The sequence below is a fragment of the Gouania willdenowi genome, chromosome 9 (assembly GCF_900634775.1).
Source record: "Gouania willdenowi chromosome 9, fGouWil2.1, whole genome shotgun sequence".
Taxonomy (NCBI): Eukaryota; Metazoa; Chordata; class Actinopteri; order Blenniiformes; family Gobiesocidae; genus Gouania; species Gouania willdenowi.
In genome coordinates this window covers 32,191,644-32,216,288 of record NC_041052.1, presented here as the reverse complement: position 1 = coordinate 32,216,288, position 24,645 = coordinate 32,191,644, and the positions used below count along the sequence as shown (strand labels likewise).

General features: G+C 38.3%; 2 protein-coding genes across 3 annotated transcripts; both read right to left on the bottom strand.

Moving 5' to 3' along the window:
* Positions 1 to 1,721: 1,721 nt before the first annotated feature.
* On the bottom strand, positions 1,722 to 6,867 carry rpl35 (ribosomal protein L35). Its single transcript, XM_028457489.1, has 4 exons — positions 6,783 to 6,867; positions 5,395 to 5,531; positions 2,548 to 2,629; positions 1,722 to 1,911 (listed from the first exon to the last, which is right to left on the bottom strand). Exons 1-4 carry the CDS (start codon positions 6,783 to 6,785, stop codon positions 1,762 to 1,764), a joined length of 372 nt encoding a protein of 123 aa, XP_028313290.1. The 5' UTR covers positions 6,786 to 6,867; the 3' UTR covers positions 1,722 to 1,761.
* A 3,430-nt stretch (positions 6,868 to 10,297) lies between these two features.
* Positions 10,298 to 24,292, bottom strand: oclnb (occludin b). Of its 2 annotated transcripts, none has more exons than XM_028458066.1 (9): positions 24,129 to 24,292; positions 22,174 to 22,217; positions 20,699 to 21,419; positions 19,008 to 19,172; positions 16,035 to 16,150; positions 15,221 to 15,322; positions 14,971 to 15,142; positions 13,055 to 13,096; positions 10,298 to 10,455 (listed from the first exon to the last, which is right to left on the bottom strand). In XM_028458066.1, exons 2-9 carry the CDS (start codon positions 22,203 to 22,205, stop codon positions 10,357 to 10,359), a joined length of 1,449 nt encoding a protein of 482 aa, XP_028313867.1. In that variant the 5' UTR covers positions 22,206 to 22,217; positions 24,129 to 24,292; the 3' UTR covers positions 10,298 to 10,356. The 2 variants fall into 2 exon arrangements, with proteins under 2 accessions (XP_028313867.1, XP_028313866.1); XM_028458065.1 differs by having other exon boundaries at positions 22,174 to 22,228; positions 24,129 to 24,288.
* Between the last annotated feature and the right edge of the window lie 353 nt (positions 24,293 to 24,645).

Here is a 24,645-nt window from a genome sequence, read left to right as displayed (position 1 = left end):
ACAACAAAAATGACTCAAAATACACAAAATGACAGAGGTGGTTAAATTTGAATATCAATAATGTGACTTCCTGCTCAGAGTTATGGAGAGATGAGTTTCTGAGCGAGGTTTGGTTTCACCGTAAAATAAAAACAGTCCAAATGACGACACTAAACCAGGTTTAACCTGACAGTCAAGCTCAGTTAAGCCTGGTTCTAACTGGAATGGCCATTTCATTAAAGAGAAAGCACCTTAGTTGCCATAGTAACAGTCTTTTATTTAATTGAGTTACAGCATCATACTTTTATTTAATGCTGACAAGTGTAAAAAAAAAAAAAAACCTCCCCTGATCAGTGTGTGATCACATGCTTCAGTTGTTTTCTATAATAAATTAACTTAAATAACATCTTTAATCTTTTACTACTTTTAAAATGTTCAAACCACAGAAACTTTTTAAACGTGTCCATCCTTTATTCTCACTGTTCAGTAACAGATGACATCACATCCTGTTGGTCTCAGCATTGGTTTCTATTGGCTACTTATTCACCATAAAAGCTGCAGCGCATGCGCCCTCACGTCTCCAATCATTAAATCTGTGATTGATCTTGTGGATCCAATGAAGACGAGCACTTCAGCTAAACACTGTCAGCTGACTTGGCTCAACTGGGGAGCTCCACGCTGAGAAGAGTTTGATGGAATGGTTAAAGCCAGCATGGTCACAGATGGCTTGAGTAAACCAGGTTTAAACTGTAGGCCTGACTCTACTGAGAACACTCCTCAGGTTTGAGACGTTTACACTTGTAGGAGGTTGGACCTGTGGAGATCCTGGAGGACAGAGCTTCTAGAAACCACCATGGTTTGCCTGGTCAAAGTGCAACATGGTGAGGTGCTCAGAACAGAGCAGCAGCTCCTCTAGATTTAGTTTAACTCAACTTCGACTAATGGGTACAATGTGTTGTCCAAATGATGACTCAGCAACAAGCTCACCTTTACCTAAAGCGTGTCCACATAACTAGTTAACCCATTAACTAGTATTTGTTTACCAACAGGTGAAGCCACCTCAGATCATTTATGTGAATGTGACAAAAAATAATGTTCAGATGATGACAAACTACACGTGGCTCCTAATTGGTGGACAACATGTAACCCAAAGCTCCTAAAAATATGGTTCAGGACCTAAATGTGGACCAAAGACCTGATTTTTGGACTCAGTTTAAAATAAGACTAAAGGCCAACACATAAAAGAACAACAAAAATGCACATATGGACAACACAAACATACTAAATGACAGAAGAATACAAAGATGGCTCTAAAACACAAAACAATTGGATTAAAAACCTGTTTCTTGGGCTCCACATGTTTAGTTATTAGGATTCCTGGGGTTCAGCCGGACAGCTTGCGTTTAGCTCCTGGTAACTGAATTTACCTTCTGTTCTATTCTATGTTTTAGTTTTTCCTTTGAACTGAGACTAGTTCTTCAAATGTTGCTTGTTTCCTGTTGTTCCTTCACAGTGACTGAAATCAAACAGTGAATGTGTAACAGTGTGTGCGCGTGTTCCCTGATAGAAGCATATATGTGTGTGTGTGTGTGTGTGTGTGTGTGTGTGTGTGTGTGTGTGTGTGTGTGTGTGTGTGTGTGTGTGTGTGTGTGTGTGTGTGTGTGTGTGTGTGTGTGTGTGTGTGTGTGTGTGTGTGTGTGTGGCAGGATGGAGACACTGATGAGACAAACTCTACTGAGAAACTCTACTGAAGGTGTTTTATTGAACGAGCAGAAAAAGCCGCTAAGCTTTGACAGCGAACTTGCGCATGGAGTAAAGCAGCTCCTTCCTCTGCTGCTTCTTGGTGCGCAGACTTTCCTCATGTTTATTGAGTCTGCGGCGCAGAGCGCGCGTCTTCTTCGGCCTCAGGTCCAAAGGCTTGTACTTCTTCCCCTGAGGACACACAGGTCAAGACTTTCCAAAAGCTCAGAGGAACAGAGTTGAAAGCAAGTAATATTTATACTATAAATGAAAAGAGATCAGATTGTTTCTCACATTCCCACATGGAGTTATGACCCAACGAAAATAGTAAAAAGTATTTTTTCAGATTTCAAGAGACTGTCACCGAAGAACCAATGCACATATCTGACTATACAATATATGAACATAGCTCAAAGATGATCAAATTCCAGGGAGCTGAGATTATGCTAAGTTGTTTACTGAAGGCCCAAACATGTTCCAGCCCCATGAGAGAGTAGGAGGAGCTTATTACTATACTATATTTTCAGTTTCCTATGTGATGTACTTCCTGAGATATTACAAGCTGAAAATGTAAGAAAAATCAAAACGCACAAAAATCAAAACATAGCTTCCAATCAAACTAAACCATTTACAGTGTGCCTATTGAATAGTTAAGGAAAAATTGGTAGAAATTTCTGAATTTTTTTTATTTCATACTTTTAACTAAGTTTAACTCTAAAGCCAAAACATGCAAAGATTTGACAAAAATGCTTCAATTTTATACCTCATAGTTCAAATAATAAACTGTAAAACAGTTTGTTCAGTGTGTGTGTGTAAGGCGGCGCTCACCTTGTAAAACTTCCTCAGGTTCTCCTTCTGTGTCTGGTTGATGACGGTCAGAACTCTGGCGATGGATTTACGAACAACACGGCTGTGAGGAAAAAACAGAACAGGTCAGAAACATTAGCATCCCCGCTACGCTAAAGGCTAATCTAGGTTCTCATCACACTCATTTTACTTCTGTGTGTGAGCATTTAAATGAGTTTCCTTTGCAGAATAAATCAACGTTTGGATTACTAGCAAAGCAGAGTGGAAATGTCCATCACCCTTCATCAAAGCAGAGCGAGTTACCCAGTCAACAACTTCCTTTTTTGGGACTAAAGAGCTATTTCAAATAATGTATGTTTTTTTTCTCTACAAAACTCAACGTATGATGATAGTAACTCTAAAATCTTGTACGTCATGATTCCTAGAACTTGAGAAACAATTTATTACAATTTCTTAATGTAATTTAAGAAATATTCTTTGAAAAATTAGAGCTTTAAAAAAAGTTATCATGTAACTACGAGCAGAGAAAATGTAAGTGTTGGGGAGTTTCTAATTTTGGAGGACCAAGCTTTATGGTGATTTACAAAGACATTTGTGCTTTTCTTGCAATTTTAAAAAACAAGACCTAACTGCAGACCAAAGCAGAGGCTGTAGTGAGTCACATTCAGCCCACAGGTAATGAATTGGACACCCCTACTTTACTCTGTTAACTAACAAGGGTGTAATAAACACTTGATATCGCGATATATCACTGTGCGATTATTGTATCGATCAAAAAAATGTCCAAATCAATTTTTAAAACCAGGTTTAGTGAAAAAAACATTAGCATAGCACATAAACTCCTGGTCACTAGGTTTCAATGAGCCACATCAGACCTGGTTAAACTACCTCACTCCTCAATGCCTTTTCATTTGGAATTTGATTGCACTTTATTTTCATTAAACATACTGGGCACTTTTCTAGATATATGTCGTTACTTTAAATATATATATATACCACAACAATCCCAATATTACTGTGGGTCCCACATAATACCTCATTTAAATTTCAAAAGCACGTCTTCGAATCAATCTTTGAATAAAATGTTATTTGTTGTCTATACAGTGAGTATTTATTAAAAGGAGGATCTATACCAAGCATTACACTCATCATCAGAGGCACTAACAAACACCAACTAGGGCCCTATAGTTGCCATGTTAACAGAATCATGCAATCTACTGTTGGACACTGAAATGGACAGAATGTGGATGAGACGCCGTTACCGTGAGGCACAATAGGTTTGTTAACACATGGAAGCGTCTCCACCAAAAACACCAACTAAACTGCCAAAAAAAAACTATGCAACTCATCACTTACTCCTACATAGAGCCGAACAGTTCCTGCATAACTAGTGTGTGAGGCTCCGCCCACTTCTTGTGAAGAGAGGGAGGGGCTCTCCCTGAAAACATGAGCAGCCTTCATCAGCATCACCTTCTCAGTGATTGAACAACATCTCATCAGTGCTACAGAAGATCTGTGGGAACATGTTGGACCACCGAGCTTGAAACATCTAGGTTCATGAGAACTTAGTAAATATTCTGCCCCCCAGTGGTGAAATAACTGATGCATCCATTTATTTTTATCAAATCATTATGGTCTGGAACAATTTCATCAGGTTCATTTAAATTAAGTTGATCAAAACTTATGAATAAACCTGCTCATATTTAGTAAACCACTGATCCCTGAGGTGAAATTGAGTGACTTTACTGCTGCTTTTATACATCTTCATATGACATACTATAAATAATTAAAAATGAACAGTTAGGCATCCAAATCTAACGCTGTTGAGCGTAGGGCCCCCCCTGTGGTTGTAATTAATGGAACCCCCACGTTCTGTTTTCAGCAACGTGGGGGGATTTTCTGTTGTTTTTTACATTTATTAATCGGTACCGTTGCAATAATTGTTGCACTTAAAGACACAAAAGGCACTTCCAGGTGTGCATGGGTTGTTTAAACTCATTTTAATCTCCATAACCGAAAAACACACATCAGCCGCACCACCGATTTAATACAGACGATCTACTTGGATGCCCGTCTTTACCCAAGGACCTAGAGGACCCCTGTCGCCACTTAGCTGCCCCTAATGCTGCCTGCCCTGTCTACATACTCCGCTAGGTAGCCGTAATTACCGTCGAAAATTAACAGTGTGCTTCAACGACTTAAAGAGTCTTCATTCTGGTCGGACAGGTTTTGGCCATGTTCTCGAAGCCCGCGTCTTCTTTTGTCGGCACGATTAATCGTCTTCATCCACCGCGCGTTAGAGTGTGTGCTTTCCAAAATTACTGCAGGTACCACATAACGCCTCATTTCAATTTGAAAAGTGTGTCTTGGAATCGGTCTTCAGGATAAAATATTTGTCACCAATTCAAAAAATAACTTTTAGCTTTAAGGTAAAGCTGGAACAAAGATTAAAAAAACAACAAAACTAAACTTTAGCTTTACTTCACCAAATTTGGCCCTTGGACAGTTAACGTTTTAAAATAGTCCGCACTAGAGGCACTTGCTTGCAAGCCACATGATCCCCCTATGCTGGGAAAAAATTCCTGGTCAGAATTGTAAAGGTGAAATTTGGAAAAATTGATATTGCGATGTACATCGTATTGTTTAGTATCAGGATACGTTGTATCTTGACATGCAAATCGTATTGTCAGATTCATAGCAATGCACATCCCTAATCAATGTGTTTCTAGCTGTAAATGTGTGTCTGGATCCTCTGTAGCGGAATTGGTTTAAAAGATAATGTTTAAAGTAAAGTTGTGTGCTGCTTCCTCGTGCGCGCACACACACCTGCTCTTCGAAGGTTTAACAATGTGCCGTGTCTGTACTCACATCTTGGACAGTTTGGAGGCGGCCCCTCCGGTGACTTTGGCCACGCGGAGCTGAGACAGTTCATTCTTCAGGTCGTCCAGCTGCTTCAGCAGCTCCTCCTTCTTCTTGCCTCGCAGATCTCGGGCCTTGATCTTCGCCTGGACGAAAAAAAGTTAGCAGCGGCTCAGGTTAATAAAGCCTGTACAAGGCTCTCACACAGTATCTTTAAATCACTCAGGAGGAGCCGAATATTTGAATCGTGTCATTCTTAAAATAGTCTGTTAACAAACATGTAGGAAGTATGTCTTGCTGTAGAAAAGTGGGGGGTTAAGTAGCTTTTTCATTATTAGTTTACATGGGAGCTTTAATTTCTCTTTAATTCAAAACACAAGTTAAATCCTCTTTGAACTGATCTTGTAAACACTCAATTCCTAATGCAATTTTAATTCTGAATTGCACACGATTTTTTTAGGATACCAGACCCCACTTTAGTCGTTTTTAAAAGCACTGTGTGCGGTCACTCTTCAACGTATCTTAAGTTACCATGACAATCTGTCAACATAGAGCTGTTTTGCAAAGCTGCATTAAAAACAATTTTATGAAATAATTCATGAACAGTATCATTGCAGTTTAAACTATTCTGATGTTGCACACCCTTGAACCAAGCAGCAGCCATGTTGAAAGTCTCAGGTCAATCTGAGCCTGACTGGCAGATATATTTAAGGAACACACACACACAGGTTCCTTGCTTTATAGATAGCTAGATAGGAATGCGAATAAAATCAGAGCCTTCTGGAAACACTTCCTTAACGAGTCTACGATGTCTGACTGTACAAAAAACAACAACAATATAGGGAACAAATGCTAACTGAATAAACATGGAACTTCCAGGAAACGAGGAAAGATGATGAAAAATACGTGAGCAACTGAGATGAATCGTTAATAAACTCAACAAACTGGAATGTTGACATTTAAAGGCCACTTTAGGCCAAATGCGCCATAGAAAAGTAATTTAATGTTAATAAAAAGATTTAACTCCCACTGTGTGCGTTTCTAAATACGTTTAATAACCGAGATGTTCATTTTCCTTTTGTACAAACATGTGACCTTTATTTTAAACCTAAAGTGCAACAAATATCTGCATAAAGCAAATAAGTAACAGTAGTGAATTAAATGTTAGGCGGTGGCATGTTCATTGGTTCTCAGTTAGCAGCGATGCTAATACTGATGGACGGGGCTAACGCACCGTAAAAACACTTATCCCTCATGTTTTAGGACAGTCTACAAACTAATACATAGAAATAGTTGTTCATTAAGTAGTTATGTACATATATAGGTGGATTCAATGGTGTGAAGTCGGGTATTAAAGCCTAAAAACCAAGTATAGCAGGCGGAGTGTGGAAGCTCACCATCGCTAGACTTCTGCGCGTTGCTGGAAAGGCCGGACGTACCGCGTGCTCACACTAAGCAACTTCCGCCGGAACTCTTCTTCTTCTTTCAAGAGAAACATTATCCTGACAACACCGCGCCCCGTAGTTTATGGAGGACCAAACATTCAAAATAAATAAATACAAATGAAAAAATAAAGCAGTGATGTATGATATAAATTATTAAATAAATCACGTATTAACTACTGTATTTATGTTTTCATGAATTATTCATAACTTATATCTGAAGTTTTTTTTTTTTTTTTGGTTATTCCGTTTCAAATATGGAAGTTCGAAATGCTTGACCGGTCTCTCTAGACGGCTCTGTTCCTCCATAGTTGTTAATCTGACTTTATGGAAATGTTTCTTTTCACCACAGTATGCATGATATAGTTTAAAAATTCTCACAGGGAAAACATCATTGTTACATATTTTTTATGTTTTATCATGCGTTTTTCAAGAATATGATTTCCCTCATTTTACATGCACTTGGATTCTTCATATTTTTGGATGAACTTTAGGTTAAATTTGTGATTGAATTTTTTGTATATTTTGGCTTTGGAGCATAATATTTAAATTATCAAATTAAAAGCTTTTCCATGCTTCACACAGTGAGATTGGTCTCCTCTTTAAAACAAAATAAAAGTGACGGGTCAGAGAAGAACATGTTTGATTTCAGTCATACAAATGTGAAGAACAGTGTGCCAGTGAGGCCAAAAAACAGGTCTTTGATCAACATTTTTACGTGTTTTTGTAGTGATTTGTGTTGTCATTTTGTGTGTTGTTTTAGTCATTTTGTGTGACGGGGGACCAAACACATCCAGGGCTGGGAATGTCTTAGAGCTTTAAAATTATTCCTACATCTGTATTGAGGTGGATTTGTGTCTATATTACGAAATGAAAAGATAACTTTTCAATAATTAAAAAAAAAAAAAATAACAATAGAAAATAAAAAGAAACCCAAATAATTGCATTTGCTTACATTTGAACACTTTTTTTATTTTCATTTTTTGATTGAAATTGTTTCTTTATGATTGAAGTCATCTTTTTTGTATTTGAGCCATATTATGGGTAGTACAAAAAAGTGTTTTAATACAAAAAAAAAAAAAAATAATAATAATCCTCAAGAAAATGGTTTGAAAACGTTTTTTTTTTTTTTAAATTGAAGTGAGTTTAATTGAGTTTTTTTTTTTTTTTTTTTGGATAGATTATTGATAATAATTTTGACACAAAAATTCCCCGGTGGGCGGAGCTTCCCCATTGGTCAGTAATGTTTGAGTGACAAGCCTCTTCACCAATGGCATTTAACATAGGATTCTCTATCTGACAACAAGCAGTTTAGTAAAGTTGGCACGATATTCAGAGTTGGACTTACAGCATCAATAACTCTTTAACAAAACGTCATCGACACACAAATTAAGCATCTTTACCATCGGTGTGAGGTGGACAACATGCCACAATATCATTTTATCAAAAGCAGCTGTATGTGCAACAGAAATAGCATTTGTGTCAATGTTAGCCGGGTGTGCGGTCAGAGCCCAGGGAGCGTCCACAAAATGCAACAACAAAAACACATACTACTAGAATATCTAAAATAACGTCATTGATATTGACTACAGTGCCACCAATATCACTACAGACTTCACTTGTCTCCTACTGATCAAACTACATTACTTGATTTGACAAAAATATGTTTTAAATAATTTGAATGGATCTTTATTAGTAATAAAAATAGCTTCATAATTATGTACTGGTGACAAGAGTAATACTATTTCAATGTGGTTTATTCTAGTTACAGTCACAGCAGAACCCCTTTGATGATTGGATAGTTTCAGCAGTCTACTCTACAGTACATAATTATGACCTTATTGGTTTGTATTATTCATAGAAAATCATAAAAATTATGAAAACATTTTTTTTTGTCGAACTTAAAGGCGTAGTATGATCAGCAGAACCCCTTTGATGGTTGGACAGTTTCAACAGTCTACAGTGCATAATTATGCACCCCCCTCACCCTGGGAGACTCTACAGTGAGCTCTGTGGAGTACTTCTGCTTCCTGGGGACCATCATCACTCAGGACCTCAAGTGGGAGCTGAACATCAGCTCCCTTATCAAAAAAGCTCAGCAGAGGATGTACTTCCTGCGGCAGCTGAAGAAGTTCAGTCTTCCCACAAAGATGATGGTGAACTTCTACAGCTCCATCATCCAGTCCATCCTCTGCTCCTCCATCACCATCTGGTACGCTATGGCCAAGGACAAGGCCAGACTGCAGCGTATCATCCACTCTGCAGAGAAGGTCATCGGCTGCAATCTGCCCTCCCTCCAGGACCTGTAAGCCTCCAGGATTTTGAGGCGTGCAGGAAAGATTGTGGCCGACCCCTCCCACCCCGGTCATAAACTGTTTCAATCTCTCCCTTCTGGAAGGAGGTTTAGGTCCATCAGGACCAGAACCTCCCCCCCCCACACCCGATCACCACCTCCATATATATATATTTATATTTATCCTATTTAGCCTTTATTCTCTATCTATCCTTTATTTATCCCTCATCCTTTATATTTATCATTATTATTATTATTGTTGCTGGGTTGTTCTTTGTTTTTTATTTTTTTTGTTGTTTGTTTTGTGCATCAACTACCAAGACAAATTCCTTGTACTGTCCTTAAAACTGTTCATGGCCATTAAAAACATTTCTGATTCTGATGAAGTTATTGATTTTAAATTCCAACAGATTCACTAAGCAACACATTTCCCTCACAGTGTGTGTGTGTTATCTAGCTTCGTAGTACAGGCCCCTAAAGAAGATGATCTTATTCCTCTGGGAACCTTTTTTTTTAAGTTTAGTTTTGTGTTTTTACCGTTTTCATACTATTTGTTTGTTGAGTCATTTAAATAAAATAAAGAATTGGGATTTTTGTTGTTTTATGTATTATTTTGTGTAGTTTATGGAGTCACTGTGCATTTTTCTTGTCATGGGTATTTTTTGTGTTTTCAGAGTTTATTTAATGTTTGGTGTCATTTTGTGTTCTTGGTCTATTTTTGTAATCACTTTGTATGCTTTTTATTTTTCTGCCGTCGTGCGTTTTAGTGGAATTTTTTGTGTGTACTTCACAGTGATTGTGTGTTCCAATGGACTCGGCCTATTGTGGTCCAAATCAATGATGAATTGTTGGTTTATTGCTGAGACGGTTTGTCTCCACTTTAATGAAAGAAGCAGAATGGTGGTACATTGTTTAATATCACAGTGAATCACAGCATGCTACAGCTCTCTGAGTGATGAGGTCATCACAAACAAACGGTCCATTAAAATAAACACATTTTATTTACAATAACTTCCTGTCCCCAGCGTTACAAAAATAAAAGCTATAAAGTAAAAACCACACTAAAATCCTCTCAGTCCCTGAGAACACTGTCATATGTTTGTTGTTCAGAGATGCTCAGAGCTCAAAGCTGGATCATTAAAAACACAATGGGATCAAAAACTGCAGCTCAATCGGATCATTAGTTAATTCATTGGTTTTTTTTTTTTGGTTTTTTTTTTTTTAAAAAGAGGGGTTTTAGGGCCGGCGGTCATACTCGCTGATCTTCCTCTTAATGTGCGACAGTTTGGAGCGAAGGTATTTACATCTCTTCTTCTTCAGCTGGTAGTTCGCAGACTGCAAGATACAAACAATGAAAACAGGTTTAGAGGTGAAGAAGGATTACAATAATGGTAATAAATCAGCTAACTGTAATGAATAATAAATAAGTTGTGACTGAGAATTATTAGATTATTAATGACAAGTTATTATCAATAACAATGACTGAAAACAAAATAAACAGTAATGATTACAACACCACCACAGATAATTGTAAATATTATAAGGCCTGTACTCTAAAGCTGGATCAGTATATCCTGATTTATCTCCGTTAGCTTCACCGAACCAAACATTCTCTGTCAGAGAGCCCCGAAGCAGGATAGAGACATGCTTACTTAAGCGAGGTGATTGAAGTGGGGATAGCAGTGTCAGACCAATCACAAACATGGAGAAGCTGTGTAGAGCAACTTACGTCACAATTGAGGAATAATTAAAAAAAAAAAAAAAAAAAAAAACTTGAATAATTAAAATGCATAATTCAGACCAAAAACAACACTGTTGCTGCAGAAAAAGCAGGAAGGAAGGAACACAGCCAGGAAGCTGTTCACACTGTAATACATAAAAGCGTGAGATTATACAATATTAATTCACGGGATGCTAATCAAACAGCGCTCTGATCAGTTTCACTTTATTACATCATAGACGTGTTTACATTCAGATACTCCTCCTCTATTGATCACACACACACACTGAGATGAGAGCACATTGTTTTACTGTAGTATGTTCCTGCTGATGCAGTCAGCATCACTATAGCATATGAATGAATGAATCAAAGAATGAATGAGTTGATCCATTCATACATACAGAGTAGGGATGTAACGATTCACTCAACTCCCGATACGATTCGATTCACGATACTGGGTTCACGATACGATTCATTTTACAAAATGGGACTGTACTTAAATGACTGAAAAATATTCCTTTATTTTTTAGAAAATACTGTACTATTTTCCTTTTATTTTTCATTGTCAAAAGAATCCCTTGATGAACTATTCAAACAATGCAATTTAACTAAAAATAAATCTTGAATGAAATAAATAAAGGAATAATACAAATGAAGAAGCCTATTCATTTAAATTCTGGTTCCATAGTAAACAATACAAAACTGCATAATAGTTATTTTTCTTTTTAAAAGTGCAACTGAAAATGTATTTTGTGACTTAACAACTGGACCTTAAGAAAACAAACAGTCTGCACTGTATTTGCGTCAGATATTTGTTTGAACCAGCAGAGGGCGATGGTAACACAGTGGTCGGTTGGGATGCAGCGAAGTGCAGTGAAGAAGAGATGCTATGCTAGCAGACAGAGTTAATAGAAAAACGTGACTTTTACAGATATCCACTTAATATTACAGACATTCTTTTGGTGCTAAAGGGGTAATGAATCATTTATGAATATGTTTAAGAGTAGAAGGCGGCCAGAAAGAAAGTATTAGCAGATTTCGCCCGCCGCCATGACTTCTGGATAGCACCCTCTGCTGGTTAAAAAAAGTACTGCGATTCAATTTTCACAGCATCGATGTGAACCTTGATACCTATGAATCGATTTTTAACTGCCTTACGATTAATCGTTACATCCCTAATACAGAGTGTGTCTAACACAGGCTTCATCAGATATAAGTCTATAGCTTTCCTAAAGGATGTAATCGGTAAATGAACAGATTGCATTTACCATTAATAATCTTTCTTTCCTAAACGCAGCTGTCAGATCTGCACCAACCAGGATCTTCTGACAATGGGCAGGTCATTTTCCAAGAGAACTGATTTGTCAGGAGGCGGGACTTTAGTACTCGCTCAGATGTTATCCACTTCATAACCTGGTCCCAGGTTAGGAGTTCAGCCTAAGATACCACGATGATTTAGCCCGGTAAGAAATTAACCAGCGTCGTAGTACAGCACACACTGAATATATCCTGGAAGTTAACGCAATAAGTACAGGCCCATAATGACAACAACAAAGAATAGCCATGATGAAAACAACAACATTGACGATGATGAGCCTGAACTACGAAGCTGTTCCACCATAGTACATAACTTAAGTTGCAATGGTGCGCTGTGATTGGTCAGATGCTGCAATCTCCACCCCTTTTAGAATCACCTGGCTTCAGTGAACGTGTTGATAACCTGCTTCGTAGTACAGCTGCTCGGCGATTTGGAATATTTAATATGTTCAGGTTTTCTCTTATTCAGACAACTATTGTCAGTAAAATTACTTTGATCTCCTGACATGCTTTGACAGCCAACTGTCAGTCTTGTCTTCCTCAGAGGTGTTTGCTGATCGCTTTGATGTGCCCTTATCTGGCCACCCTGTGTTTTTTCTATCTCCTCCAGGCGGCAAATTGCTCGAACACAGTTTGGTCCATGACTTCAGCGTAATAATTTTAGCAGGATCATGTCAGGAGATCAAAGTAAACTTCCTGAAAAATAGTCATTCAAAAAAAAAAAAAGACAAAAGGAACTTGCTGGAAATATTGTGAATGTTTGGTTAACCCAGCTTCACAGTACGAGACTAACAACAATGAGAAAAAACAAGACACAATAACAGAAAATGATGACAATGATAAAATCAGCAACAGAAGCAATGACAACAATAAAATAAATATTAATAACAGGCCAACCTTCTTCAGATTCTTCAGTTTGGTGAATTCACTCAGAGTGTCCTGCAAACAAATAGAGAAACAACATCAACCAACACATTAGGATCATTAGATTTACTAAACTTTGGATTATCAGTCTGGATTAGCAAAAACAGAGTTTCTGTAAAAAACTGGCAGTAGTCAAAAGTGTGTCAGCATGTGCATCATCCATCCAGAGGGTTCCCATGGCAACGAAAGGCCAGCCAACATCCTGGCGACAGTGTGAATAGGGTTGTCACGATACTAGAATTTCAAACTTGATGTCGATACTCAGAAGGGGAAAAAAAAAAAAACTCGATACCACGGGGCAAAAAAAGAAACATTTAATAGCATAATTTCCTTAAATAAAATTGAAAATACAAACTATGAACAATATACAAAGTATTCTTAAATTAAGTGAAATGTAGTGCAACATTTACCAACACTTGTCAACAACAAAAACTATTAAACTTTTTTCAGAAAGTATAACAAAATTTAGCAAATTTTCCCTTCTCATTTTTGACTAAAGCTGTTTGCGCAGGCCCCCCAGCAGCAGCACTAGCCATGCTGCAGCTGTGCTGACATCAGCTAACTCAGTGTTATGATGAGGGCCCTATAAAATCTGTTTTATTTTTTTTCAAAGTCCATTTTTTTTTTCCAAGTTCCATGTTTTCCACTTTAATTTTTTTTAAGTTCAGTTTTTTTTAAGAAATATTATTCATTTTTTTTCAGAAAAAATATAATACAAAATAAATACTAATAAAAAAAAAAAATTATGTAAAAAATAAAGTAACACACAATTAAAAGGTAGATTTAAGTTGTAGTGACATTGATTATTCTGAGTGCTCCTTTTTAATTATTTATGTTATATAAAAATGTATGAGGACAGCATTAATGTCACAGTCACCAATTTCCCCTCAGGGATCAATGGTTTGCTGAATCTGATCAGGTTCATTGTTTAGGTTAATTCAAATGAAGTTTATCAAAACTTAATTTAAATGATCCTGATGACATCATTCCAGGCCATAATGATTACACATAAACAAATGGTTTCAGACTCTACAATCCCTGGCATCGATGGTCTCATCCACAACAACAGAACAACTTTATCCACAGATCTTCTGTAGCTCTGATGAGATGTTGTTTAAACACTGAGCAGGTGAAGCTGATTAAAGGTGATCATGTTTTCACGGAGCACAGCAGCGCTTGACGAGAAACGGACAGAGTTTTACAAGCACAGCAAAGTTAAACGGGCACTGGTGGCTCTGATTTAAAAGTCAGTAATGATGTGCACAGTTTTTTTTTGTGGCAATTTTAGACAGTGTTTAATGCAGCCAGGGCAGAAGGGGGGAGGGCGGTGCACCTTATCAGTGGTCCCCAGAACAATTCCCTATTAAAAAAAAAAAAAAACGTTCCTTGCCTCACGGTGACGGCGTTTCATGTTGATTCTGTCCTTTTCTGTGTTTTACCGTTTTCATTGGTCGATTCCGAGACTTACAGACTAATCGTATCTGATACTCACTTTTTAGTATTGATACTTCATTCAGTATAGAGTTTTTTCATAACACTAACTGTGAATAAAAAAATATGTATTGGACAAAGACTGAAGACGAATGCACGTGTGCGCGCGCTTGCGTGCGTGTGTTTGTCTCAGTCAGTGAGTGTGTGTGTGTGTCTGTTATAGGGTGTGTTTGTTAGTCCGTGTACATGTGTCTGTTGGTGTGCGTGCGTGTGTGCGTGAGTGTGTGAGCATGCGTTTCTGTTAGTGAATGTGTGTGCTTGTGTGTGTATTGGTTAGGGCGTGTCTGTTAGTGTGTGTGTGTGTATTGGTTAGTGCGTGGCTGTTAGTGTGCACATTTGTGTGTGTGCATCAGATCAATCAAAGCTGCAGCTTATTGATCTGCAGCTGCTGCTCTCACCAGGTACTGAGGACTTCCCTCAGGCTGTCGGCTCAGATCCCGGTCCAGGTCTGCCAGCTCCCGGTTCACAGAGTCCAGCTCAGCCTGCAGGTCTCGGTACTCCTGATGGTCCAGGTCAAACTCCCTCTTATAGGTCAGACGCTCCTGCTCGTCCAAGATGGGAGGAAACAGGCTGAGGACGAGGAGCAGGTCTAATTATTCCTTAGACTACCAGAATTCTGATGCTGAACTGAGAGGAGCAGGAACTCACATGCTGAAGTCCTCCTCCTCGTCCAGATCGTCTCCAGACTCCGCTCCGTCGTAATCCCTCAGTTTGGGCTTCAGGTCCACAGAGCTGTTGATGTCCGAGTCCCTGCAAAACATGAATGTTTTTGTTCAGAGGGAATATGAAACGGCCGCTGCACAGGCTATGAGGAAAAAGCCCTGAAACATGTGGACGAGACGAAACTTCCTCCACTGAAGTTTTCACATTTACACTCAGAGATGAGCAACTCATCAATGTGTGTTTTTGGAGTCATTTTGCATATTTTCATTCTCATTAATACCTAACATATGCATATTTTTCTCTTATTTTGTATGTTTTTGTTCTTGTTTTGTGTCTTTTTATATAATTTTGTGGTCATCTTGTGTGATTTGCAAGTCATTTTTGTTGTCATAATATGTGCTTTTGGAGTAATTTTGTACATTTTCGTTCTCGTTTTGCATATTTCTCTCTCAAATGTTTTTTTTTTTGTTGTATAGTGTGTTTCCTATCACTTTGTGTATTTTTTTGATCATCTTGTGTGCTTTGCAAAGTCATTTTTGTTGTTGTGTGTTTTTTGAGTCATTTTGCATATTTTTATTCTGGTTTTGTTTATCTTCCTATCATTTTGTATGTTTTTTGTTGTTTTGTGTGTTTTTATATAATTTTTTGTATTTTTGTGGTCATCTTGTGTGATGTGCAAGTCATTTTTGTATGTGTGTTTTTGGAGTAATTTTGTCATTACCGGCGGAACAAAATTAGACTGAGGGCCACATGTGGCCCCCATGTGTGGTCGTGTGGATGTGTGTGCAGCAGACCTCACCCTGGCAGGTACAGAGGCCTGTTCTGATCCACGGTGTCCAGGTAATCTCTGGATCCTCTCAGCAGCTCGTTGGGAGCATGAAGCATCACCTCGGGCTCACCCGACACTTTGCTCACCTGCAGGTCAGACACACAGGAAGCAGCATCTTTCATTTTTAATGATCATGTTACCAGGATCATTCACACTTTGAAGCCTTGGAACACATTTCTATCCCCTTTAATAAACATACAGTAGGTCACAATGTATGACAATTTCTTTTTTTTAGAAATATCAAGAGTAAATACACAATCCAGATGAAACATTACAATGTAACTGAGTCAAATTTCATAAAGAACTATATATTCATATATTCTTCAATTTTTCAAACTCATCCTCACACAGACTGTGATGCAGTAAAACTGACAATGGAAACACAAAAAAAAGACACATAAAACTAAAGAAAAAGTACAAAATTACACACAAAACAACAAAAAAAGATACACAGCGATAAGAGACTAAACGACATGACAGAAACAAACAGGAGACAACAAGAATGTGATGCTTGTATAGATGATGTGATTGTTTGGAGATCACCGGATTGTTAGATGTTAAAGCTGCTGAGCTGTGATGTTTGTTCAGAGCTCACGGTGGATTAAAATACAAGGATTATTAGATTAGGTAGAATGATTTCTTTCAAACATGTTACTGGCCATCTTTACATTAGAGCTTTAATTCCCCTTTAATTTTAGAAAAACAGTTAAATCCTCTTTAAAAATATTAAAAATCCCCTTGTAAACACCTACTTCTGAATGAAAATGGCCATTCCGACTGGTTTGTTCTGATTTTAATTCCAAATTTCATAATTCCTTGACCTTTTTAAAAGTTTAATTCTGCTTTAAATTAATTCTAGTAGTTCTGCGCATGCTCGTCCTTTCACAATGACGTACTAGTGATGACATAATCCAAGAGGGCCACCCAAAGCTGGACTCGAGCTAAGACTATTTATCTAATAAGAGTCTTAGAAGATATGGATAATGAGAATAGTTGATGGAAAGACGCATAAACATGAGACATTCCCACGGCCACATTACACACAGACATCAGGGACATAAGGCCCTGCACCAGGACACAGAGCTTCACTAATGACGCGGGTCATTATAGAGTTCTCCTTCCACTTAACATCCTGTCGATGGAGGTAGAGCAGCCGTTGCACTAACCATTGTCTTTGTTTGGCCTAAGTACGGTCTTCTATCTCCTTCTCAGCTGACCGAAGTGAAACAGTATTATTATTATTATTATTGTCCAGTTGCTGCTTCAAAACTACAATCTAAATAAAAGTGGAAACAGTTCTTATTATATGGTTTTCCATTTGGGGCCAAAAACAAAGGGTTTGTTCTGTGTTTTTTCTGGTATATATATTTAGCTCCGATTTAAAAAAAAAAAAAAAAAAAACATCCTGTAACCGTGGCCACTAAGGCTTCAATTTGGAGAATAAGGATTATTATGGGATGGTGTTCAGTTTCAGATCTTTAGTGTCTCGTCAGTTGTGATTGGCTTGTGTTTTGCTGATTCCTCTCAGACTTTGTCCTACTTTCATCTGACGATGACAAACAAAAGAAGTGTTGTAGGATGAGTTGTCAGGACAGACTGGTTCCTCCACTTCTCTGTGCGTGCTGAAATACCAGAGACACCATCAACCTATCCTATTTACAGGAACTCTAGGGCTGAGAGCGAGGGGAATGACAACTAAGCTGCTGTTTTAGGTCAGCATGACCATGACAAAAATACAGTCTTTACCACAAACACACTGCAGACAGGTGGCGAGAGTGAAAGCAGTGACAGTTTATGGTGTACACGAGTAGAAACGTACGATTGAGGAACGATCCTGACCTGCAGGACACCTTCAGCTGAAACTCAGAGCGGACAGAAAGACCACACCCAGAAACTAGAAATTAAACCGTCCCAGCCTGTCCACACACACACACACACACACACACACACACACACACACACACACACACACACACACACACACACACACACACACACACACACACACACACACACACACACACACACACACACACACACACACACACACACACACACACACACACACACACACACACACACACACACACACAGCATCAGGTTTCTACTGTCAGCGTCTACACTAAGGCTGTCGTTTTTCATGGCCTCAGGACTTCGCCTTTCACTACTTACACAAAATTGAGAATTTCTTACAATTCCTTTGTGGGAGTTTTCTTTGTCATTTTTTCCTGTCTTCATCTTTATACTGTACATTTAAAATGCGTACTGTTAAAGCCCTACCTCTTATCTAAATGTAACTTGCACGCGATGGCAGTACAGGAGGTACTTGAGAAAGAGAGAGAATGGAAACCTAATAAATTAAAGCATTACAAATATGGGGTTTTATAATTTGTATTTTTAGTTAAAAATTCAAATCATAATCATTATTATGAAATAATCCTGATCAGAACATGGACTAACAATACAAGGGTCAGTCTTGGTCCCACACCAGGCGGGATAAGACCAAAAATGATCAAATCTATAGAAATAAATCTGTTCAGGAGGAAATACTGTTTCATTCCACTCTTGTTTACAAAAGAAAATTCTTTAAAATGTGTGTTAACACTGATTCATGCCATCATTTCGCTCTAAAGTTGTTTTTTTTCATAGAATTCTAAATTTGATTCAGATATAAGAGAAAATGGGTACTTGAGCCAAAAAAGTTTGAGAACCACTGCTTTAGACTACATTCCTACAAAAATGATCCTGTACAAGCCCCCAAATGTTACGCTTTCATCAAATCAAAGACAAACAAGACTAGAGACACAACACAAGACAAACTGAATAAATAGACAGAAAAACCTGTGTTTAACACAAAACCCAGAGAGGACCCAAATCCCACTCATCCCGTTGTTGTTCCCGTGTTTGGAAATCTATAATCCTGATTCCCATGCATGGACTCACCCACTCCCCGACGCTGTTGTTCATCCCAGTTCGCATCACCTTCACCTCCTCCCACATGATGCGATCCTGTCCCCAGCGCCTGATCTGAGCTCGGGTCCGAACGGCAAAAACCAGTAGGATGATGAGACCCACAAACACCAGGAAGCCCAGGACAATGGCGATGGCCTGCAGAGACCACAGAGCGTCAGAGGGAGGCTAACAACACGTCACACATTTACTAACAAACCATCTCCTTTAATTGTGTACAGAGTTATTATCATACATGCTTTACAGACACGTCACCAAAAATCAGGCTTTAACATGACGCGGAAATGTCTCGCATGCATGACTTGGTACAAACATCACATATATACACACAATTTTCCCCATTTTTGTCCTGAGCACCCAATTTCATTACCAATGTGTAATGACAATACAAGTCAATTCTATTCTAAAACGGGTGACAGGATGTTTTTCAGGTTTAGCAAACAGAAGAAAATTTAAATTTTCCCTCATAATCGCGTTCAAAATCTGACGCTACATAATCACATTTCATGCAAAACTTGAGGGTGATTCATCGGTTTGTAGTATTTCACTAAAAATGAAAGGGAAAACTCTTTTGCACGAATTAAACCCTCACATGCAAGTTTTGGAACCATGTCACACATTTCAATGGGATTAGTCCTGTTAAACAGACGGCTGAGGGTCTAACAGTGTAGCAAACAGACACTCCCGTTTCTCGCCAAATTAATCTGGTGTGATGTCATCTGTCATCTGTGATGTCATCTGAAACATATGATAATACAATTATTATAAGTAGCTGACTCCATGCTTAGCATGCTAGCTAAGATCCCAGGAAGTTTAATATCCAGAAAAGTAATCTAAACACGAAAAAATTATGAAACGTAAACCAAACGTAAATGCGTAAGCTAATGCGAAAATGATGCAGAAATAAGAAATGGACTTGAGGTAATTGGATTCCCTACACAAATTACTACTGTTTTCTGTTATTGTTCTGACAAATTATGACTTTAGTACCTTGTCTTATCAAATGTGTCATCACTGCATTAACTGACGTTCTATTATTACGTGAACTAAAATTGTTATTGAACTGCCAGCGTTAACTCACACCTTGCTGCTAACCAACCAGCAATTTCCCCCTGGGTTTATTAAAGGAATTCTGATTCTGATTCTGAACCACTAATCCTGCTAACTCACACCATTAGCGGACAAATAATGTGCTAACTGCAACTGTTAGTGCTAACTGACAGTTATGGTGCTAATTGATGATTCCGTTATTGTAGTAACTTACACAAAAGTTACACTAATTGTTACAGCTATCATGCTAAGCTATCAGCTAGCAGACGGACACGTTATTTTGCTGATACAGAATTTGTGCTAATTGGCATCGTCATGCTAACTGAAACTATTATTATGCTAACCGTTATCCTGCTAAGTGACACTGTTATCCCGATGAGGGTTATCGTAGTAACTCCCGCAAAAATGTTGCTAATTGTTACAGTGCTCTGCTATCTGCTACTAGTGTTATGTTAACTCACACCTAATCTCAGTGACAACGTGGTTATGACCTTTTCTATGACTGTTGTTGTGTTGTGATCAGCCCACATTTTGATTGCGTCAGACACTTTGGTCACGCTAATTGACACAGGTAATGCTCTAACTGGAAAGTGAGTGGGTAAAGGTGAGCTGACCTCCTGCGGCTCCACCACGCAGTAATGGTAAAGGTACTGGTTCAGGAAGATTCCCTGGGCCTGGTTTTGGTTCTGGTACTGAGCGCACAGCTGACGGATCTGGTTGTAGTAAATGGACCCAGTGGACTGTGCCGTGGGGTTCACTGCCACCAGGTACACGATGGTGGCGATGATCATCAGGAAGGCCAGGATGGCACAGATCACGGTCGTTGCCAGGTAGAACTTATCAGACCGTGAGGAGCTCTGCCTTGAGATCACCATGATGAAGATGATGAGCACAGCGATGAAAGTAATGGCAGCGATGGCAATGATGAAAGCCTTCCCTGCCTTGGGGTCCATCTGCGCTCCTCCATATGCGCCACCGTATCCACCATAGGAGCCACCACTGCCAATGGAGCCGCCATAGGAGCTGCCGTAGCCTGGGTAGCTGCCGCCATAGGCCCCGCCCCCATAGACGCCGCCAGCGCCGTAGGTTCCCCCTCCCAAGTTACCGCCGCCGACCCCAGGCAGCAGTCCGGCTCCGCCGCCCATCAGGCTCATGTCGTAGTCCCAGGCCAGAGTGGAGGCAACGCAGGCGAACACTGCCACGCACATGATGATAATGATGATGCACAGGATCTTCATCACGCCTGGTGGCGAGGTCCAGCGGTAGTAGTGGAGCACCTTATCATTGGGGTAGTAGAAGTTCGGGTTGGACACATGCTCGCTGTGCCGGTACCGGCTGAGGAGGAGGAAGAACAAGAGTTATCACAAACGTACTTCAACATGTTTCTCACTTCACCTTATCGGCCCCATGAGATGATTCTAACCAATATTTGAACCTGATGACAGAGCCCCGCCCCTTTACCCTTTGACCCTCTCAACAACAAAGACACACAAAATTAAAAAACAAAATCACTACAATGACACCAAAAACACACAAAACAAAAAATAAAATCACTACAAAGACTAACAAATTGACAACACAGATACACAAATGGACACCACAAACACACAAAATGAAAATAAAAAACACAAAATCACAACAAAGACACAAATTGACACCAAAATCAAACAAATTGACAACAAAGACACACAAATGGACACCGAAAACACAAAAAAATTGAAAATAAAAACACAAAATCACTACAAAGACACACAAACTGACTACAAAAACAAGTAAAATGACAATAATTCCCAGAGGAAATTTGTCTGGAAGGAATATGAGAAATGTGTTTTATCTTTTGTATTTCTGGGATGAGTTTACTTTAAATTTTCTTTCTCATCTTTCCAGTTGAACAATCATGATTCTAAGATGAAATCATGCCTTTTTAATCAGAATCAGAAGTACTTTATTTAAGTCAGATCCTGAAACAATGTTGTCTGTTTGTGGACATGAAAATGAAAAAAAGAGAGATTTTCTCAACACTGTGATGTTAAAACTTTCCCAAAGATTTGTGTTGTGTTTGAATGTGTGCGACGGAGGCTGAACTCACTGTTTGCCATTGTTGTGATTGTGGCTCGGCATCTTGAGGAGGGACTGCAGTTCAGCTGAGTGAGGGCGCACACACACACACACACACACACACACACACACACACACACACACACACACACACACACACACACACACACACACACACACACACACACACACACACACACACACACACACACACACACACACACACACACACACACACACTAATGTTAGGTGTTGTAAACTGACACACGGTGATGAGGACAGTGACAGCGGCTAGTCTCAGGTTTCCTCACAAACACACAACATCTTCCACAGAAAACCAGGATAAAGCATAATTCATCAAAGTGATGATGAGGGACAAAAAACAAATTTAGTCGCAGGATAAAAAAAGCTGAAGAATCAATGAAAGAGTAGGTTTTACGTGGTTGGTCCAAATAACAGCACACATTAAAATACATCCTTTCAGAGAAGAAAAAACATTTAAGGACTAAATGACAAAAAAGAAAAACTTTTTAGGGTAAGAGACAAACTTTTAAGGTAAATAACCTTAAAATGGAGCAGAAACAATCCCAAAGTGACATAAATGAGAACAAAATAAGCACTGGCCTTAAAATGAACCGGGAAAACTACCAGAATTAATAAAAAACAAACAATTAAAAGACAAAAACACCTCTAAAAAAACCAAAACCACATTAAACCTCTATATAAAAAAATAAAGCATAAAAAAAGATGTACATGAATAATCTTTATCAAATTAAACCACAAAACAACCACTATATATATATATATATATATATATATATATATATATATATATATATATATATATATGGCAATAACGAGACAAAAATGGGATCCCAAAAGCCTTAATTACTTAAATAAAGTGGGGGGAAAGATCCAGCAACCAGATAGTCAGAATGGATTAAAGTATAAAATATGTAGGCATTTATGTGGTAAATCAATAAACTAAAAATGAAAATGCTACGTCAGAAAACACATTTTGACAACTTTTCTCTTCAACCAAAAATAGCAGATATAATCCTAATTAAAAACAAAATGACACCGAAGAGACTAAATAAACTTAAAATAGACCAAAAACCACCAGAATTAATTACAACATGAGACAAAAATAATCAACAACCTGATAATAGAAAAGTGTCATGTACACAGAGGTTTAACAGTGTCTATTAAACACATAAAATAAAATAAAAAATAACCCAAATAACCTTAGAATAGAGCAAGAAAACCTAAATAAAGACTACATATTAATGAACATTAAAAAAGAAACTTTTAAATAGACAAACTCACCAGAATGAATCACAGAATGAAAATGAATGATGAAGAATGGATGAAAGTGTTCTTATGCAATACTTTCATTTGTGAAATCTATTCATTTTATGTGAAACCTTTTGCAGAAAACACATTTTCAAAACTTTTCTCACCACTTCTAAACCAAAACGTCAATAAAGAAACCAAACAACCTCCAAAAAACTCGAATGATCTTAAATAGAGCAAATAATTACCACATTATTAAAAGAGTGACGAACAATAGCCTGTAAATAGATAGAAAAAAAAAAAAAAAACGAATACAAAACCTTATCATGAGGTCGGTCAGCCGCAGAAAACATTTATTTCACCCAGATACCAAATTAAACCACATTAACCCCTTAATGACGATAAATAACCTTAAAATATTCCAAAAACTGAGCAAAATTCACCACAAAAACCAACCAAATACAACAGACAACCACCTTATTTGAGCGGAATATTGAAAAATAAGAGAGAAATTTGGATGAAATATTAAGGAAATGTTTTTCTACGACCGAAAATTGGAGATGACATGACGTCATTTCAGGTGAAAACAGCTGGGGGAAAAAGGCGAAAGAAGGGCGTTTTCTTCCAGAGAACTTTCACAAAAACGCAGCAGCTTTTCTTCACATTTCACCGCGAGGCCTTTGAAACACTCACCTGTCCGTGTGTGTGTGTGTCACAGCGTCCGTGTGTGTCCGTGTGTGTGTCCTCTGCTATCGACGCTCTCAGTGAAAACACACAAACCTATCCGCGCATCCCCCGCGCGCTCAGCCCCATAAAGGGGCGTGCCTGCAGCAGGTGTGACCGCATCACGTGCTCCGCGCCCTGCAGGTGAGACAGGATGGACCTGTCCTAAAAATGAAGAGGAAACCATTTCATTGTTTACAGCAGCAACATGGTGCACATACACAACATTTAACCACAAAATGAACACTAAAAAGGCACAAAATGACACCAAAAACACACAAATTGACAACAAAGACACAAATTGACACCAACAACACACAAAATGAAAGTAATAACACAAAATCACTACAAAGACACAGAAAATTATACCAAAACAAAACACAAAATCACTACAAAAACTCACAAAATAACACCAAAAACACACAAATGACAACAAAGACACACAAATGGACATCAAAAACACACAAAATGCAAGTATAAAAACACA

Excerpts from the sequence above, each read along its gene's own strand:
- rpl35 (XM_028457489.1), bottom strand. Across the intron at positions 2,630-5,394 it reads GCCTCCAAACTGTCCAAGAT|CCGTGTTGTTCGTAAATCCA; the intron begins GTGAGTACAGAC and ends TTTTCCTCACAG. Across the intron at positions 1,912-2,547 it reads ACCTGAGGAAGTTTTACAAG|GGGAAGAAGTACAAGCCTTT; the intron begins GTGAGCGCCGCC and ends GTGTGTCCTCAG.
- oclnb (XM_028458066.1), bottom strand. The coding sequence starts at position 22,205 with ATGCCGAGCCACAATCACAACAATGGCAAACA. Across the intron at positions 16,151-19,007 it reads ACAACAGCGTCGGGGAGTGG|GTGAGCAAAGTGTCGGGTGA; the intron begins GTGAGTCCATGC and ends TCTGACCTGCAG. Across the intron at positions 15,143-15,220 it reads GAGGAGGAGGACTTCAGCAT|CCTGTTTCCTCCCATCTTGG; the intron begins GTGAGTTCCTGC and ends CCTCGTCCTCAG.